The following is a 14,563-nucleotide window of genomic DNA, read 5'->3' as shown; positions in this document are numbered from 1 at the left end:
CAGATACTTGTTTCTAACTTCAGATCATCTTTTGTATTTATCCACTTTATTCACATGGTTAGCACCCTAATTCAGAACCCTGTCACCTCACACTAAGATTTGCATACCTGTTCTACATTCCTCATCTCTCCCTGTTCTACATTCCTCATCTCTCCCTGTTCCAAATCACTCTTGACTTAGCTAACACATGTTTTCGATCATGTCACCCCTATTTAATAAACTCCAGTGTTCCCCTACTTCTCCAAGATCAAATATAAGGTCCGCTTAAAATACAAATCACTTCTTACTTTTCTATACTTTTCACACTTTAAGATGCAATTGTATTGATCTACCTGCAATTCTCACACAAGATATTTCAGCTTCCATCTTGATGCCTGTATAAGCTGTCCCCAATGCCTGGGAAGTTTTTTCTCCTTACTTTCATCTTCTAGATTCCCTGGATTCCTTTAAGTTAAATATCATCTTCCGTGAAATATCTTTCCTTTTCCCTCCAAAAACTGATAGTGCCTTTCACCGTCAGAATGCCTTTCTGTCTACATTGTGTATATCACATATGTTTATTGTTTAGTCATTTTCCAATCACGTCCTCCACTTTATGACCCCATTTTTGGCATTTTTGGGGCAAAGATACTGAAATGATTTGCCATTTCCTTCTCTTAACTCATTTTACAGTTGAGGAAACTAAAATAAACAGGGTTAAGTGACTTACCTGGAGAGTTTATGATTAGGAAATGTCTAACAGCAGATCTGAACACAGGAAGATAACTTTTCCTGACTCTAGGTCTGAAGTTGTCCCCACTTTGCCACCTACCTGCCCCATTAGGCATGTACCTAATTGTTTACAAATGGTTTCCTCCATTAGAATGTGAGCTCCTTAAGACAATGAACTTGTTTTTATTTTTTGATATCAACAATGCTTAATATAGTCTTTAGTAAATGGTAAACATTTAAGAAATTCTTAATGACTGATTAACTAACACTTATACCCTATCATTCTATTTACTTCATTAGAATTAAGTCTATAATGATTCAAACTATAGGGAGGAACAAAACCTTGTTTGGGTCTTTATTTTTGGGGAAGACTATTCAACAAATTATCTCATTTCATGGTTGGCATAAGAATGAAATCAGTACTCCCATTATAAAAGAATAATTAACACAACTTTCCCAAAACATAACAAAGGAATGAGAATTTTTCGTTATTTTTAACATTTTTTTATTTCTTACAACTAAAAAAATGAATTATAATTAAGAAGTAAAACATAGCTTAGTTCTTCATGCTTACCCAGAATATACCCTTACCAACTGCACATCCCATTTTCTTTTTTCAACTAGCTATCATGTTTCTTCTACCCCTTCCTCTTCCGCCATGAAAATGAGAGTATTATTGATATTAAATTGATTCCACCAGAACATCAGATGGAGAACATTAGTAGTTTATTTCATGGGTATATAGCAGGAGCACCAGGCTTTGCTCATACGGGCAGATTATGATATTCACATGCCACAAAGGGGCCAGGAAGAGCCCCTGGCAAAGAATCAAGTTGTAGCCATAGTGCATTTCTTTAAGTTTGGAGGTCTTTTGTTATTGATAATGTAAAGGGGAAATAGCATTCTTGAAGACATTGGAACAATTTTGCAGTTCAGTAGGGATGACAGGCTGGCAATAAAAATGGTGATTCTTTCAGCATAGCCTCGGAACAGAAATGAGCTGGCACAAAATATTACTTGGCCCACTCTCAATTTGATACATACTTGCAAGTCGGCTTTCCAAGTAACCACCCTGTGAAGTCATGCTTAGTAATCACACCTCCAGAAAAGCAACCACATCAAGGTTTATCAGCCAGACATTGTCATTTTTATAAGGCTTGTCACTGCAAGAGTTATTGCAGAGATGGTGGAGTTGGCGTTTGTTCAGAAGGCCAGATGGGAAAAAAGGAGACTTTTCTATTATAACTGAAGTGATGCTGTAATTTCAAAGCATCTTCATTTTGAATATGCATGACTCAGCAGATATTTAACTTAGACTAAGAAAATGACCATGTTTCCCTGTTCTGTAGAAGCTAAAATCAAATGTGGTGAATGGCCAGTTTCTTGATGGTTTTCTAGATTCCAATGGATAAGAAGCAAAAGGGTATGATAAAAAAAAGAATGTTGAATTTGGAGTTCAAAACTGAGTTTTAATAAAAATAAAAATAATAGCTAGCATTATGTAGCACTTTAAGGTTTCTAAAGCATTTTGCATATAATATTTCATTTGATTTTTCACAATTGTGAGGAGGTTGATTAACCCTATTTTATAAACGAGAATAAAAGAAGAAAAGGGAAGCATGCTTAGTACTTACCAGTCACTATACTAAGTGTTTTGTAAAAGATGTTGGTGTTCAATCATATCTAATTCTTTATGATCCAATTTTGGGGTTTTGAGGGCAAAAATGTTGAAGTTGCTTGTTATTTTTTTTTCTCCAGCTCATTTAACAAGTGAAGAACCTGAGATTAAACAGGGTTAAGTGACTTGACCAGGGTCACACAGCTAGTAAGTGAATGAGATCAGATTTGAATTCAGAAGATGAAGTCTTCCTTACTCCAGACCCTGCATTCTATTCATTATGCCATCTAGCATTATTTCATTTGATCTTTATAGCAACCTTGAGAAGTAGGTCCTATAATTATCTTCATTTTACAGTTGAGAAAACTGAGTCAAACACAAATTAAATTACTTACTTAGGGTCACATGACTAATAATTGCCTGAAATAGAGTCTTCCTGATTCCAAGTCCTGCACTTCATCAACCTTATCACTTAGCTGCTTTAAGCTTTATCCCATACTGTCCCATGTGACTTTGAGTTAATAATTTAATCTCTTTGTGCTATAGTTTTCTCATCTGTAAAAAAGCTGGGGTTGAATTAAACAACTTGTAAATTTCCTTCCAGTTCAAAATCTTTAATCTAATAAAAGGATTCTCTGTGGTAGAATAATAGAAGCATATTAATATGTTAAAAATTAGTATCATTTGTCAGTGAATTAGGATACTATTCAACAAACATTTGTTGATCTATAATATCTATTAAATAATTGTGACATAAAGATTATATCGGAGATGCCCTTTTAATTGATTGTCATTTAATTGAATACAGTGTTGGAAAACAAGCAGAAATTAATAGTTACCCTGATAGTAGAGTGCCATTGCTTTAATAGATTGATGATATTATCCACATCAGCCATCCCACCAGTGGAGCAGATGACAACCAAATACACTTTTCTCATTTGTTGCTATTTCTCCTGTGTTCCCATTGATTTTCCATAGAAGAGCTACCTCTATATACTAAATACTGGCTTTTACTTCTTTTAACATTTCATGGGAACTAGTATAGCAGCTTTTCCTACTACTACATGATTGTCCCAAATCCCTTTCCAGTTATATATTTTCTGGATCATTATGAAGTAGTCTAAATTCAGCACCAAATAACTGTTAGAGATTATATTTTAGGAATTTAGAGGAAGGAGAGATCACAGAAAGCAAGTAAAAATATAGTGTGGCGGATAGAATCCTGGATGTGGAGTGAGAAAGATTTAGATTTGAAGTTCACCCTGGATACTTAACTGTGTTATCTAACTGTATCAATTCACTTTTCTGGACTTTAATTTACTAATATGTTAAAAAAAAAAAGGCACTCAATGAACTTTAAGGTTCATTTTCATTCTAAATCTATGTTCCTATGAGTCATAAAGGAAAGGTCTGTGAAAAGATGGAACTTAGAACTAGTAGAACTTGAACTAATAGAGAGGAGAATGGGAAGGGTAGTCTAGTGGAAGAAAAATATATGACCAGAGATAGTAAAGTATTCTGGGACTAGTAGATTTGTTTAGGGGAGAAAGTGAGATATGATCTGAAAAATAGCTAAGGGTCAGTTTGTGTCTGCCATTGCATGCTAAATTATTCATCACAGAGTCATAGAATTTAGAACTAGAACTAAAATGACAGATCTAGAATTGGAAAGGATCTGAGAAGTTGTTTGGTTCAACTCCTTCATTTCATAAATGAGGAAGTAGATCCTGAGAGGTTAGTTAAGTAACTTGTCCAGTATAAGGATTGTAGTCAGAGAACCAGAATTTAAATCTCCATTATGTAATTCATTAAAAAAACAGCAAACAACAGCAAAAGCTAAAGAAAGGTTTTAATACTCTTGTATCTAATGGGATAACATACACAAAGTTTTGTGGTAGGAAAATAAATCACAGTGATATGAGTTCACATAAGAATACAGTACTTACTCATATCCTTTCTCCTTCACATATTTCTTCCTTAAACAAACAAATGAAAATATGTGAGTTCTCTCCCTCTGTGTCTGTCTGTCTCTATATTTCTCTCTCTGTGTTTGTTTTCTCTTTTTATAAACACACACACACACATACACAGAAACACATACACTTTAAGAAAACAATTTTCAAAGGTTTATTTTACCCACTAATTCTTCATTTCACCAATTTACAATAAATCCCTCTTTACTCCGATGAAACAGCATTTGCTGCTGGCAGCATAGACTTTTCTAAGAAGAATATTATTTGCCCTTTTCAGACCAGACAAAGGATTAAATTTAAGAAGCATTTTGGCTGGGGAGTCAGAAAGGGGAGAACTAGTTAGCCTCAAGGCCTCTAACCTTGCCCAGCTGCTCCTGGTCTCCTGTGATTCTTCTGAGTTCCTCACGCAGAGTTGTGTATTCTTGCTCAAAAAACACACCCATATGAATTTGTCTTACTGCAGCTAGGACAAAGGAGCAAGATTTTTAGCAGTACCATTAATAAATTTGTCAAGTTTTCTACATCAGTTTTATGTGTACAATTTTTTAAAAAATTGTATGTGCCTTCAGTATACTTGTTAGCTTGCAGTATCTTGTAGAGAAAATAGGGGGAGAGAAATATACCTGAAGCAGTATAGATGACTCACATGGGGCAGGAAATATGCAACTTTATTTCTACTTTCTTCAGTCCTCTTGACAGCCAGTGTGAAAACTTTTGTGATATTCCATAATATTTATTTGTTTCTAATGACCATATGACACAGGTTAGAGCATCTCATTTTGAATATTTGTAGAATGATAAGAAAACAGATTTTGAACCAAGAGGGGACCTTAGAAGCCAACTTAATCTGACCTTTTCATTTTAATACCAAGTAAACTGAAGCCCAGAATAGATAGATGACTTGTTCAAAGTCATACCAATATTGTGTGGTAGAGCCTGGATCTGAATCTGGGTGCTCAGATTTTAAATAGAGTTTATTTTCCATCACACTCTCTGTCTCAATGATACTCTTAAAAAAATGAAATGAAAAATAAAAAACAAGGGGCAGCTAGTTGGTTTAGTGGATAGAGTGCGAGCCCTGAAGTCAGGAGGACCTGAGTACAAATGTGGTCTCAGACATTTAACACTTCCTAGTTGGGTGACCCTGGGCAAGTCACTTAACCCCAATTGCCTCAAGAAAAAAACAAAAAAAGCAAACAACTCCCCCCCCAAAAAAAAAAAAACAAGCATGCTATTCCTAGTAAGAACCCAATCATATGCCAGTTCACTGCAATGACATCATGGGGTAGAAACAGTTTAAAATCAATTGGTCTTACTTTTCTGAAGGTCATGAAAGCTCCTACAAATATGAATGAAAAAAAAGTTTGTGATTTTTGTTGTTGTTCAGATATTTTCAGTAGTCTATGGCTCCATGATTTCATTTGAAATTTTCTAGGCAAAGACACTCAAATAGTTTGCCATTTCCATTTTGAGCTCATTTTACAGATTAGGAAACTGAGGCAAACAAGGATAAGTGACTTATCCAGCATCACACAAAGAAATCTTCAATAATATATATTATTTTAAAACATTCAATGGTTCATATGTAATAATTGATAAACTCTGCTATGATTCAATTGCTTCTTTTTAATATCTAGTAATTTTAAAAAGCTGATTTTTTTAAACAAGAATTAAATTTTTTCCTTGAATCAAAATTATAATCATAATCAACAAACTCATGTGCTGAATTTCCACAGCTTCCCTCTTTGCCAAAGAGTTTTGGTTGACTTCTGGAACTTGAACTTATTTCTTCAGTTAAAATCAAGGCTTTTTCCATATAATGGAATTGAGCATTAATTGTTCATTCATTCATTCAACAAATATTTGTATTAAGTCCTGATTTTGTGTAGAGAATTATGTTAAATATTGTTGAGGATATAAAATTTAAATAAGAAAATGTCTGCCCTTATGAATTTTACCATCAACTGGGGAGATTAAACATATATGCCACTAAATATGAATATATAATATTTTATACCATACAGTTGCAATGTCAATTTTCAAGGCCATAGATTGTTACCCATAAGTAAGAGAAAAGAGGTTTCTAAAAGATGTGACATTTATGTTGGATTTTATATCATGGACAAGATTTAAAAATCAGAAGTAAGGAAAGGATAACTTTCTAGTTATAAATATTAGTGTAACCAAGCTAGAAGCTAGAAGATGCAGAGCATGTTCAAGGGTGAGCAAAATAATTTTTTATAGTATTTTATTTTTCCAAATACATACAAGATAGTTTTCAAAATTCACCTTTTAAAAACCTTATTTTCCATATTTTTCTCCCTCTCTCCCTTTCTTCCCCCTGTCCAAGATAGCAAGCAATCTAATATTAAACATGTGCAATTCTTCTAAACATATTTCCATATTCGTCATGCAGCACAAGAACAATCAAATCAAAATGAAAAAAGCAAGCAAACAAACAATAATTTTCTTTTTTTGAAACAGAAAATCTAGAATAGTATAGCATGAGATAAGTCTGAACACTGAGAGTGTTAGCCTATTGAAGAAGATTTGTGCGCCAAGCAAAAACAACTGAATGTTATGTGGCAGACAATAGAAAGCTATTGAAGATTTATGAGCAGAGGAATGATACCACAAGATATATGTTTTAAAAAAAAGAATAGTTTGATATCAGTATAGGGAACACATTAGGAAGGGGAAAGTAAAAAAGGTTTATCAGGATATTTTTAATTGTTCATCTGGGTAGTCACAAGGGTTAAAAACTAAGAGGATTAAAATGGTTCCATAGAGAAAAAAACACCACCACATATTTAACAAAGTCATAGACAAGAAATTGGTGAGATTCAGCCACTAATTGAATATAACAACCAAAGAGAAAAAAGTAGTCAAAAATAAGTCCCTATTATGAGAATACAGAAATTGAAAGTTGGGTAGGTAGTACACTTTAAGTGGAAATAGTGAAAACATAAAAGGCATTGAAAAAAAAAAAAACTTTAAGGAGAAACATAATATAATGAGTTCAGTTGGGAAATATTGAATTTGAGGTGCTGATGGGATTTCTGGATTGTAACAGGGATCTGTATATTCCTATCTTAGAAGTGAGGTCAGTACCAGAGGAGGCAACCTGAAAGATATATGCATAAAGTAGTGATAAACATAGGCGTGAATGATTCACTAGAGAGAGATTTTAGAGAGAAATAAGAATAAATTCAACAAAAACCCCTTGAGGGACTCCCATATTACAGCACAAGTCAAATTGAATGAAATGGAGATGAGAGTAGGTTGTGAGGAATTGGGAATATGGAGTATAAATAACTTAATTTTCAAGAAATGTAGCAATGAATGTGAGAAGAGAAAAACAATATCTTCCTCCCAAATTAATATTTTTATGTTATAGGTACTTTCCATATATAATAAATACCTAGAACAATGTTTTAAAGTTTTATATACATATAAGTACCTAGAATAGTGGTTTAAAGTTTTATACAAACATATATGAATGCATATATATATATATATATATATATATGTAGGTAAACTTAGACATATATATGGATATATATATATATATATATATATCCTATGTTCATGATAGATAACTTTTGAAAGTTGTTTTAATGATTATCTGGAGATGGAACTAGACTTCTTTGTTTGGTTTGGTTTGGAAATTTTGAAGCAATGTATGAATAAACAAAAAAGTAGGTTTGGACTTGATATAAGAAAATATTCTCCAACAATTAGAGCTATCCAAGAGGCTGCTGCCTCAAGAAATAGACATTTTCCTTATTAGAAAATTTTCAAATTAAATCCCCATGATCATTTATCTGTCACTTTATAGAGAGCATTCTTGTTTAATTATAGATTGGACTAGATAAAGTCTTAGGCCTCTCTGAGATTCTTATCTACACCTTCTTATCATGATGTGGGCATTGGCCTATGTAATCATCATCATCATCCAAGAACTCACTTGGTGGCCAAATTGATAATTTGCAGAGTCATTTAATGGCTTACTTCTGTTATTCACTGACTCTTAGTTATCTACTGTATTGTGGAGAGTACTTGACTTTCAATCAAGGAACCTAGCTTCAAAGTTAGGTTTGTCACGTTCTACCTGTTTGTGAAATTGGACGAGTCACTTCAACTCTCAGAAGATATGTTTCCTTCTCTGTAAAACAAAGAGGATAGAGTTAAATAACAATAAAGTTACTTTCTCACTCCCATAGAAAAGATTATGAAATTTCATTTAATTGTCATTTTAAAAACTCACTCTGCATTGCTATAGAGGAACATTTTTTCTTTCTTTTTAAAAATAATATCCATAAAATTGCTAAGAGAATTTGGAATATTATCTCTACACATTCTTTCTTTTATGGTTTTATTACCTATTTCCATTGCCTTTAAAAACCATTTTGTTCCAATAAAACTGATACTTTATATTTGGGGAAACAGAGTTATTGTCTTCTGTGTAGAAGGACAAAAGCATCTCCCAAGATTTCCTTATGAAATTTTAAGGATAAGAAATAGTTTAAAGTAATTTTTGCTTGTTTGGGGATTTGTTTGACATATTTTCTTTTATGTTGTAGGTTCTCCATATCGAGATAAGATCACTATAGCAATTCTTCAACTTCAAGAAGAAGGCAAACTTCATATGATGAAAGAGAAATGGTGGCGTGGTAATGGCTGCCCGGAGGAGGAGAGTAAAGAAGCTAGTGCTCTGGGAGTTCAGAATATTGGTGGCATCTTTATTGTTTTAGCAGCTGGCTTGGTGCTTTCAGTCTTTGTGGCAGTTGGAGAGTTCCTGTACAAATCCAAAAAAAATGCTCAACTAGAAAAGGTAAATAATGTTCTTTTACCATGTATACCCACTGTCGTGGGTTTTAAGAATGATTTGATCAGCCAAAAAATTTTCCTAGTCCTGTGGCTGCTCATAGTCTTGTCTGATATTAGCTATGTGACAAAGGTTCACAACAAAGGATATGAAGCATCACCTTTTGCAATTTTTAATTTCTTTTTAATATGTTTAATTGTAGCCAGCTTTCAGGACAAGTGACTATTTCTCCTCTTATTCAAGCCTGAAAAAAGAAAGCTTTTTACTGCTGGAAGTTCACTGCAGTTAATTTAATGGAAGAGGAAGATACTTGAAACTGTAATGTGGGAAACAAATTACTCTTCTACAAATCGTTCTGGTATTAAGATAAAAACTGTCTATCAATGTAGAGTCAGAAAACTTAGAAATGTCTGGAAAAAAATCACATTTTGATCATATTTTCATTTGAAAAAATTGCCTTGGTTGCATTTCTAAAACATAAAATCAATATTATTGATGTGAATCTACTAATGATTATGATTTAATTTTCTGTAACTTATAGATTTCTGAAACATAAATGTTTCTTTGTGCTGCTTTGCTAATATAATCATTTCTAGGTTCTTTATTTCCTTGAAGAACTGACAACCGATATAGAGTGTTGCACCAATACATTAATATATATCTGTAAAAGTTAAAGAAAAAAACATTGACATGAATATTTGTTGAACTTTAATACTTTGAATATATTTTACTTAAGCTTTCCTCAATCAATGGAACAAAAATGTATCTTTTCAACTATCTTTGCAACCTTGAAAAGTTTGTGACCTCAGTCTGTCCCTCAATTTATGGTGCTATATTTCTTCATATAAAAATAAGTAGTAATTCTTGGGATCTTTCCCACATATAGAATTGGTTCCTTTTCAGATATTGCAAGATACCTTTTTTATAAAGAAAGAATTGTTCAGGAAACAAACATTGCTACCTTAAAAAAAAAAAAGCTATTTTAACCCTTCAGGATTTATACCAATTTGTGTCTTTATATGTACCTTCTTTTTGGTAATGATACTGTGTAAAATAAAGCTTAATATTGATTTTAAAAGGCTTAGCTATCAAATATTGAGTTAGAATGAGGTCACAAGTTCCTTTAATATTTGAAAAGCTTTCTGGAATTATATTGGCCAATATAAAGTAGATAAGTAAAAGCTGAATATTACCTTTCATTAATGCAGGATGATTAAATTCTGCCAACTTTTTGGAACCTTTGTAACTTTCAAGTGATTGTTCTTTTTTTTTTTTTTTTTGTTGCTAAAGGCATTTTCATTTCTTTTAAATAATTTATGAATATCACAATTGTTTATTGTTCCTGGGCCTATATTCATTCATAGAGGGCTACCATGTCTTCATTTTAATGATCTAAATAACTCAATATCTTTCGTTTCAAAATAAATCTAATTTGATGAGCATATACATACATACATATGTGCATATGTATGGGGGTATATATATATATATATATATATATGAACCAAAATATCCCATTGAAAAATGAAACATTCACCTAATTGATTATTTTTGTAGTTTTGATTTAATTAACTAGTTATATTAATATATAATTATAATCATGATATCTAAGTATAGATTTTACCTTACTATGTTTTGTTTCAAATTCAATTTTATGCTCTTTTAAAAATGTTAAGCACTATGTGCACAAGGTGGAAACATTTTACCTCAATAATTTTAGTAATCTTGAAATTAAAAGAGAATTAGTTTTATTATAAGGACATCCCTGATTGTTAATGTCTAACATTTATGCTTAAGAACATAAATAAGTACCATTTCAAAAAGTTGGATTCATATTTCCTGTAAGGGGTTTGATGAGATGACTTTGAGAACCTGAATACTTCTGTAATTCTTTAATTCCAAAACAATATCATTTTTTCTGATAAAGATTTATATTATAAATCGCATTATATGTACAAAAATGTAGCAAATAATCAGATATTAAAACTTAGGTGAAAAACAAAAAACTCTTATATTTAGAGTTTCTTGCTATCCCATGTAAGATGATCTAGTACCTTTGAAAGATGACTGATATTTTTCAGATAAGAATAATTGAAAATAAGAATAACTCTAATTTCACTTACTGTAGTCTACACTCAAAACAAGAGGATGTTTAATTTATAAATAATCTGCTCCTTTATGTTATACCAAAAAAAAGCATGATTTTTTTTTTTTACCATTGATAAAATTTGCCATAGTTCAATCACACAAAACTTTTCTCTTACAAGAACATTTAAACTTAGCAAAAAAAAAAGTTCCTAATTATTTTGGAGGAAAATAAAAACAGAAAACATTTCAAAATGTTTATTGTTAAAAAATATTCAATGAAGTGTTTTTTTTCCCCTGTATAAAATAGACATGTTTTTGTAAGAGATAGGTTCATAGCTGAAACTGGCTGAAAGGGTGAAACCTTCCACATACTTTTTCAATAGATTTCTTTATGACATCCTGAGTAGATGCAGCAGAGCTTAGCGGAAGGTACACTGGCCTCTAGCTACAACTGCTGCACTTTATACTCAGATCTTCCTTTAGGAATTAGTGAAGGAAGGAAATTTTCAAAGTTATCATAAGGACAAATACAAAAATCCTTCATAAGGGAGGAAAAAAACCTCGTTACATACATGCAGGGTATCATTTGGAATAGAGGAACTTAAAAAACAAAACAAATTATTCTACAAGTTTGGCTCATTCAATAACAGCCGTTAACAAATGTAACATACTGTACTAGGCATGGAAAGAGGCACCAAGAGCAGTGTAGCTATGGAATTGAAGTAAAACAAAACAAAACAAAATATTCTTTGAAACAGTGAATCCATCTTTTGCCAGCCTTATTTGTGTGATTGTCTGAATGAATAAAAGTTCTAGCAAAACAAAACAAACTTGATGTAAGAATTGCCAACCATATTACTTATTATTATGCATTAGTTTCTTGACATTCATTTTTGGTTTTTTTGAGAAACTAATATTTTATTATATTTTACTTGGCTACTTGTTTACAACTTACTAGATTTATTAAGACATACTATAAAAATACTCTTGGACTTCAGTCATAAAGAATCTGCATGAAACCAGAATTAACAAAAAGCTAATTTACATTATTAAAATTACATCATATTCCTTATATTCTGTATACAACTAAAATGTACAAGAGTATTCAACAAACATGTGCTCATTACAAGACATATTTATTGAATGACTAAAATAAACAGGGCAACTGGGATGAAAAGAGATGTATAATCTGCAGCTTGGACCTTCAGAAAACTTATTTTTTATCTAACAATCTTTCTACATAATTATTTTAACTTTAATTGTAGCTACAACAAGGTCATGATATTTTTAATTTGAGGGACAGAAATCAATATGTGTTCAAAATATACTGCATTTTCACATCCCAGTTTCGTTTCAAACTGTGAACTGTTATAGCTGTTTCACAATTAACACTTTTTTCATTGTTCTGATGATTATTGCATATTATTTATAAATTCAAAGTGGAAACAAATCAGGTGAACCTAATGCTCCTACTGTAAAATGGTAGTTGAAATAAACAGTATATTATTTTTATATTTTGCAGTTGTGTAAGTTGTATGCTCTAAGACTTCAAATGTGTTTATTCCATGCAGTGAGGCTAAAAAGATTGAAATGTGAATGATATGTATGGACACTGAAATTTTCAGAAATGTGAACTGCATTCCTTCTAAGTAACCACAAGATGGTGTATTACATTATAATAAATCATTTAATTGTTTGATTTTTTAATTTAAAGATTAGTGAATTGAAATGTTTGTTATTTTTATTGCATTTAAAATTTTTAAAACTTATACATTTTTGTAGTGCTTGTAATAGAAACTATGAGCAAGTGTTTGTATTTGGTAAAAATTCATTTTTATTATATTTTATTGATTCTTAGAAGTCATTCTTGGAGGAAATATGAGAAACAGATGTTCATTTCAACAGCATTTCACATATTTAACTTATTTTATTCTTTTAATTTGTTGAATTACTTCTCATTTTGTTATCTTAATTTTGATTGAACTGCATATTTTCAGAAAGAGCTAATATTTATCCAGTGAAACTTAAGAAAAAAGTTTTTCTCTAATATGAGAATTTTCAAATGATTTATTTCACTTTTAAAAATTGTTTCTATTAAATAGTCCATTAATTTATAGTGCCAGTTGGATCTTGGGGTGTGTGTGTGTGTGTGTGTGTGTGTGTGTGTGTTTATGTATTTGACTATAGATACCGGCATTTTTAAACATCTGAACAAAATAAAAAATAGCTTCCTTTATTTATATGTTGCATATAGGCATAGATATATCTTTAGACATAATTTGGTTATTAATAAAATAAAAACCTTCCCATTCAAGTGAGATACATCATTTAATTCATAGACATTTCTTCTTTCCATTCTTATGAAATAGATAGATCTGTGCTTTGTCTTCATATGTGAACTCCAATGGTTTACTTTCTCTTTAGGAAATCTTAAATACAGTTGTTATTGTTGTCGTTATTGCTGTTTGTTTTTTACATATTCATGTAACTGAAAATTGTTTTACAGAGAAAAGTCACTCTTCTGATCTGAACTGTTTTGGTTTACAAACAGAGGTCAAACATAATAGGAATTCAAAGTGGAAACAAATTAGGTTCCCACTTTGAAATGTTGGTATTCTCTGTTCTTTGGCGTTTAAACAAAAAGTAATTTCGAATAAACTTAATGACCCATTAGATAAATAAAATAAATAGAGCATCTCTTCAGACTAACTTTAGAACCCTTTTACTCTTATGGGGTATTCTGACCTACAGTTTTATTGAATCCTTTCAAATTATTTTAAAAATGAAGATACTGATTCAGCAATTTTTTAAAATTTTTTTGCAGAACATCTCATTTTAGCTTATTTCAATTGACATTGCAAGCTATATTATTTCCTAAACCAAATCGAGATAATTCAAATTTTTTCCAGAAGCTGCAAAAAAAAAAATGTGAAAAGAGAATATTCTTCAGGCCATGGCTAAATAAAAAATGTAGGAGGTGATGGTAAATCAAAGTAAGAGGCACAATAAATGATGTGGTCTGAAACACAGCTATCTGGGAGCTTATAATGAGAAACTTCACAGTGGTGCTGATATAACATACAGTTTGGGAAAGATATTAGGTCAGGTGTGGTATGTCAGGAAGCATTTTTCTAAGGTTGTTTTACCTTCATTCTATGTGAACTAGTTGACTAGCTGTTCATAGATCCCTGTACATGTTGCTTCATGAGTTTTTATTTTGTTTTGGTTTGGGTTTTTTTGCACTTGAAGGAAACTTTGAGAGAACAGTGTGATATTCAAATGCGTTCTCAAAAATTGCTTTTTTACACTGTGCCAAAATATTACCTCTCACAATTACAAGGCAGT

General features: G+C 31.5%; 1 protein-coding gene across 3 annotated transcripts in view; it reads left to right on the top strand.

Moving 5' to 3' along the window:
* GRIK2 (glutamate ionotropic receptor kainate type subunit 2) overlaps positions 1–14,563 on the top strand; it is an 827,779-nt gene that overhangs the window by 803,503 nt on the left and 9,713 nt on the right. For 2 of the 3 annotated variants that reach the window (XM_031964481.1, XM_031964483.1), the window contains one exon: positions 8,886–9,136. In XM_031964481.1, coding sequence (XP_031820341.1) covers positions 8,886–9,136 — 251 coding nt within the window. Of the gene's footprint in view, positions 1–8,885; positions 9,137–9,332; positions 10,107–14,563 lie in introns of those variants that run through there. The other variant, XM_031964482.1, reaches the window with a different exon arrangement.

Source organism: Sarcophilus harrisii, chromosome 4, assembly GCF_902635505.1.
Source record: "Sarcophilus harrisii chromosome 4, mSarHar1.11, whole genome shotgun sequence".
Lineage (NCBI taxonomy): Eukaryota > Metazoa > Chordata > Mammalia > Dasyuromorphia > Dasyuridae > Sarcophilus > Sarcophilus harrisii.
This window is presented reverse-complemented; position numbering and strand designations above follow the sequence as displayed.